The 6,000-nt window shown below is 45.0% G+C and overlaps 1 protein-coding gene across 2 annotated transcripts in view; it reads right to left on the bottom strand.

Moving 5' to 3' along the window:
- Positions 1-2,854: 2,854 nt before the first annotated feature.
- LOC138581035 (sulfotransferase 1 family member D1-like) overlaps positions 2,855-6,000 on the bottom strand; it is a 209,974-nt gene continuing 206,828 nt past the window's right edge. For both annotated transcript variants that reach the window (XM_069652059.1, XM_069652060.1), the window contains one exon: positions 2,855-3,513. In XM_069652059.1, coding sequence (XP_069508160.1) covers positions 3,401-3,513 — 113 coding nt within the window. In that variant the 3' untranslated portion in view covers positions 2,855-3,400. The remainder of the gene's footprint in view (positions 3,514-6,000) is intronic.

Below are 6,000 nucleotides of genomic sequence, written 5' to 3'. Positions count from 1 at the left end.
GACTCCGCCTCTGGGGATAGGGACAGACATCTAGGGAGAACGAGTTAGGACCCCTCCCAATCACCCCTCCTCAACCTACATCTATGAATCACCCAAGTACTATATCCAACCACCCCATGTACCTGTGTAGGGCCAGTGACATAAGATCCACCAAGACGAAGAAGAGCTCAGACTATCCAAGTAAGACTTGCATCACAAAGACTGGGACGAGGAGATCTATGAAGATCACTACCAAAAGTAGGTGTGAGCATTCTAGTTCTCCACTAAGGGCCACTACCAACACCAACATAAAAAAGGAGATGGATTAGGGATTTTGTCAAGCCATCCCTGAAGGACCCTAGGACAGAGCGGTGGTTCGGCACCGGATTAAGTAAAGGCTGCAGACTGGGTCACTGTCAGCGTGTCCGATGTGAAAGGACCTATCCAGTGGCTGGAAGAAGAACAGCTAGATCGGAGAAAACTTAGATACTGTGTTGTCCACAGCAGGCAAGAACGCTGGAGGAAACCAGCAGCTGCGGAGCCGCCGACTGAAGGGAAATGTACGTGGAGGCAGCACAAAGCCCAAGAATTAGTCCCAGGACAGGCCAGAGCCTGCCAAGATGTTCCCTAAATGTAGGTAAGAAACCGGGACAGCTGGTGGGGACCAAAGGGTGAGTTGGCACTTAGGGGGAAGTGTCAACAAAACCCAACATGAGAATAGGGGTAGTAAAGAACTGTGATAGAAAGAGAGAAATATTGTGATTGGAAAAGGGGAGGAACTCCCAAAGAGGGGACAGTACATAACACCACAACTTGAGAGAGAAGGTAAAAAGGACTTTGTAATTCATCTCCTTCATAACAGTACTCGGCAGGATAGTCAACCAAGTCTGTCCAATGACCAAAGAGTGAGTCAAGAGAACTTTGTAAATCATCTTCTTCCTGACAGTACTTGACAAGATAGTGAACGAGGTCTGTCCAACGAGTTGAATAGAGAAATACAGGTCTGAGACCCAGAAAGAAGGAAAGCGAGAACAACCCTTATTCTTGTGGCAGTACTTGGCAAGCAAGAAGGCCAAGTGGGCTATACTGGGGAAAACAGGGTCAAGAATCATATTTGTGCATGATCTGTTGGGAAAGAAGGAAAAGTGTGAAAGAAGGATGACAAGGGGAAGGGAGTCATTCCCCCTGAGTACCGCTCAGTGTGAAGTGACTGTGAAACCAAGATACAAGGAGAATGGAATCATTCTCCTGGTAGAGCTACATCTACAGGAAAAAGGACAATCTAACCAAGAGACCAGGGGACGGGAGGGAGTCCCCGTGGTTTTGTCTTAGAAACAGTGAAAGCAGAGACCTAGAGAAGGAAGTCTTTCTTCTGATAGTTGAATCTGTGAAATTGATCAAATCACATAAAATTGTGATCATGGGGAAAGGAGCCATTCCCCCTGGGGTGAGGAAACTGAGAACTTTTCTGTTATCTAGTGTTACAGAATTGACAGACCTTTGTCTGGGAAGAATTGGGAGCAGAGGAAGGGAGTCATGCCCCAGGGATAAGAACTTGCATTCAGAACTGTGCTAATCAGTCCAGGAGAAGGGAGTCATTCTCCTGGACCAAGAACATTGACGCAACCTTCTAGTTTAGTTATAAGTGTAAGGGCAGGATTAGAGATTTTGACACATAACGGTGGAATCTTTAATTTACAAGGACATTCAAACAGATCCATTAGCACTTTAGTTGAGGTAGGGAAACACCTCCAAGAGATAGTGAAAGTTAGATTTTCTCTTTATTTTCTCAGTGAATAAAAGTCTATAGCAACCACTATGCCACTTGTGTGTCAGTCTCCTCCTTCTGCACCCTTACACATAGGCATATTTTGTGGACAAAAAATCATGAAAACTGAAATGGAAAATGCTTATGTGCACGGTTGGTGATTTGCTATCTATTGAATTTTGTCATGTGTTACTCTCCAAAAATGATTGTAAGCTGTGTGACTTGTTACCCATTTTTTACAGAAAGTGTGCTCTTAAATGCACCGTTTTTATTCATGGCTTTAACAAATTCTGTGTTAGAGAAACCCCTAAATCCCCCGAGCCTCTCTTGGTTGGTTCAGGCTCCCTCACTACGCACGGTTGCTCCCGCGTATTGATCAGAAATGTGTACGCTGACCATCTGGAACTCAATCCCAGTACAGGCTTGAAACCTCCCATCACTCCCCAGTTCTGCAAACCACTAAAAGTGTGTCTCTTCCAACAATACCTGCTGGCAAAATAAAAATCCCTCCCTCAAACAACAGATAACTGTGCTACTGTGTAAGATGCCAAGCCCAAAGCTCCCGCCACACTGCCCCCCATCGTGCTGTGCTTTGCTATAAGCGAAAAAAAATAAATATAAAATATAACATACAAATATGCCACTCCAATTAAAAATCTTCACCAGCTGCAACTGTCCAATGGCAATCGTTTTTGGCTGCACTAGGTGTTGCTAATGTGCAACATGAGGAAACCTAAACAATTGCTTTTTAATGTGAAAAAAGTCAGTGTTTTTCCACAAGTCATCCTTTCCTCTTTGAGTCCTTCCTTTTTTTGGAATGTTGCCTCTTTTTTCTTTCCAATTATTAACTCGTCCACTGCATCTTTCCCTGTAAATCTATTCATCTTCATGTTCCAATCCTCAATAAGAAGAAAATAACACTTTTTTTGTTTGCAGAAACAGATTGTAGGTAGAAGTAACAGCCACCACAAACAACCTACAGCTTTTCAGGACTCTGCTATTTTCCACTGATTTTACACACACAGACGCGCGCACACACATTCCCGCCATAATTACATATGAGCTAAAAAGGAAAGACGTATTAAAATGGTATATTTTTAAAAGGTGTCACGTAAAACTGGTTTATTATTTATTATGATTTAATGTATTCCTGGTCACTGGGTGTCAGAACTTTAGTGGAGTTTTTCTACTGGTCTTCTATAACTAGGATATGTATTTTGGATCTACTGATAACCAACAGGGTAAGGTCTACACAGGAAGGAAACAAACAGACATGACACAGACAGAGGTTTTGGAGATTGTGTCGTTAAAGACATGATGTATTCACCTTTAAGGCATGTGTCCAAACATGTTGCCACATAGCCACAAACAAAAATCTGTTTTGAAAAAGGGGGGACGCAAAGTTCTGTCAGTCTCGTGTCAAATAAACAGTTACTTACTTCTGGATATTTACCTTTTAGAACCTACCGTAGCAATGGCGTAGCTATGATTTGTGAAAGGGTGAGCCTGCACCATGTACACTTAGTTATAGGGCAAGGGTAAAAGTGTTGTGTGCCATGCTAGATTGCCAGATTGTGACTTGGCTGTGCTTTGCCCCTTAAGCCGCCCCCTGTCTATACCACTCCCTAGCACATGAAATGATAAAGGCCGCCTTTAGATCTCTGTCCGGAAGCGCAGTGTGCATCCCGCCATCTTCCTTTCATAATCTTCGTTGAACCTTTCATTCTGGGCCACAGTGAAAAGATTCTTCCAGTCGCCAGCGATTCCTGTGAGAAGAAAGAGGGAGGGGGTCAAAACGGCAATAATTCAATCTCTTTTTACCAGACGTTGGTTGTTTTGTTGCTTTGAGCACTACAGTAAAAGGACAACCACCTGCTTTTTTTCTGTGGAAGGGGCCTGGGCCATAAAATGGTCTCCGGCACCAATACAAAAGGGGCCCACAGTTGCAAATGGCTATTCACTCCTTTTGTGACACTTTTGGAATAGTACACACGGGGGAGTGTTTTGATAAAATGTGATGCAAATTGTGCATTTTAAAGAATATTTATTTAGCAATACTGGTCAAAACTACTAGCCTCATAGTGAAGTAACTAATCAAAGTAGCCCACATTGCCCAAAAAAGTGGCCCACTTTGACCCAAAAATATGGTCCACACGAGCATTTTGCATTTTTGATTCGACCGTGAGCCTATTGCCCTATAGGCCAGCCCGAGCCTGGAAGGGGGTGTCCACTTACCCTTTCTTCTTGGCTTGGATGAACTTATTCACTAGCACTTCGACTACCCAGAATTTTGAGTGATTAGACCAGGTTGAACGTTAGACAAACAGGTGTTAATTGGGAGGAGGAGCATAGAATCCTCGAGAGCAGCTTGTGTGAACCTCACGCTTATTTGTTTCTTGAAGGGGAAAGTAGCAGAGCTTCAGAGAGGTGGGAGATACCAGTCAATGAGTGAATGACACATTTGATTGATTTATATGTTATTTATAATGCGCCTATACACAAGTGTTTTAAGGCGCAACCAGGTAGGGAGGGGGAAAACGGGGGAGAACAAGACAAATGATCTTACTAGGCCTAGTATCATTTAGATTGTGCAAGTGTACAGTCAAGAAGTGCAGGAGAGGAGAGGGGTAGAAGTGCACCCAGTGAAACAGTGCCCTAGGTTAAGTGCAGGAAGGCAGGGCCTCCAAGGGGAACATGCCCAGGAAGTGCAAGGAAGGCCAGCTGGCAGTGCATGAGGGCCCAAAGGCAAGTGTTAGGGACTGGCCGCGGGGGGGTAGGGGGGACAGGTGTCCTATATGACTCAGAGGAGCACCAGGCAGCCAGTCAACGTAACAGGAGGAAGGGAGGGATAGCAGCAGAAGGAAGGCAGAGGGAAAAGGAGGTGGGGAAAGGTTAGCAGGGAAGATGCAGAGAGAAGGAAGAGGAGAAAAGGAAGGTCTTGGGGAGCTTCTGGAACTTAAGGAGGTCTGGCTCAAGGCAGAGAGTGGCAGGGAGGCCATTCCAGAGGGTGGGACCTGCAGAGGAAAGAGATCTACCACCCAGTCTCTGCTTGGAGAAGCGACTCACCTGTAGAGAACTGGAGGTAGACGAGCAGAGGGCTCTGGAAGGAAGGTAATTAGGAAGAGAGTGTTGGAGATTATACGGGCCACAGCCCCAGAAGGCCTTGTGGACAATGCAGAGGGTCTTGAACTTAATACTTGCAGCCACCGGAGGCCAGTTTAGGGATTTCAAAGCCGGAGAGATGCGGTTCATGGGTTTAAGGCGAAGGATAGTTCTTGCGTTCCTGTTTTGGATGAGTTCCAAAGGGGGCGGAGGGTAGAGTTAGGTAGATTGAGAAAGAGGCTGTTGCAATAGTCAAGCCTAGAGAGAACCAAAGCTCTGTAGACAGTGAGCTTCTGGGGGAAGGTGAGAAAATGTAGAATACCTCTAAGGAGATGCAGTTGGAAATGGGACTTTTTAGAGACATCAGTGATGTGTGGAGAGGAGAGAGTGGAGTCAAAGATGACCCAGAGGTTATTTACCTCACAAGAGGGTGAAAGCGCAGGGCCAAGGGAGGCCGGCCAGAGTGAAAGGGGAAAAGCGGGAGCAGGGGACCCAATGAGAAGGATCTCTGTCTTACTGGCATTTGAACAACATGTCTGGAGCACCCAAACAACGCAGAGGCTAGGGGAGACATGCTGCTCATCTGCATCAGCACTTGCTGTGTGCTCTCGGGATCCCTGCATTGCACATTGTCAATTGCAGGTATCATCCAACTCACATTCCACATCCCCATCACAAGTTAAACTCTGGAGTATATTCACTGTTATTTCACTACCAAGATGAACATCCACCAATACTCCAAGAGGAGAAATTCCAATTCAATCCACTATTCTAGGAGCAGAATGGGGAGAGGTGCAGATCATATCTACTGAAGATCGGGAAAACAAAACACACGTGTTGTGTTGTTGAACAGTGTGAGATGTTTGAAAATCACGGGTCTCCATCACTGCTACCCCCTCGACTGATAAGTCAGACCACAATTAAGATGATATCTATGATGAGCAACATAAAGATTATGATCCTTCAGAGTCCAGACAAGACTATCTGTTGCTGTTGGAAAGCATTGAAACTAACAAGGACAAGAATTACACCAGAGACATATAGGCTGTTATATAATTAGAAGCTCAGCCCCACCTGTGCACAGTCTACTCGAGAAATCAGAAAATAAATTACATAATTATGTGGCATGTAGAACACCACCATCACCATTG

Source organism: Ambystoma mexicanum, chromosome 3p, assembly GCF_040938575.1.
Source record: "Ambystoma mexicanum isolate Mex_15411 chromosome 3p, UKY_AmexF1_1, whole genome shotgun sequence".
Lineage (NCBI taxonomy): Eukaryota > Metazoa > Chordata > Amphibia > Caudata > Ambystomatidae > Ambystoma > Ambystoma mexicanum.
This window is presented reverse-complemented; position numbering and strand designations above follow the sequence as displayed.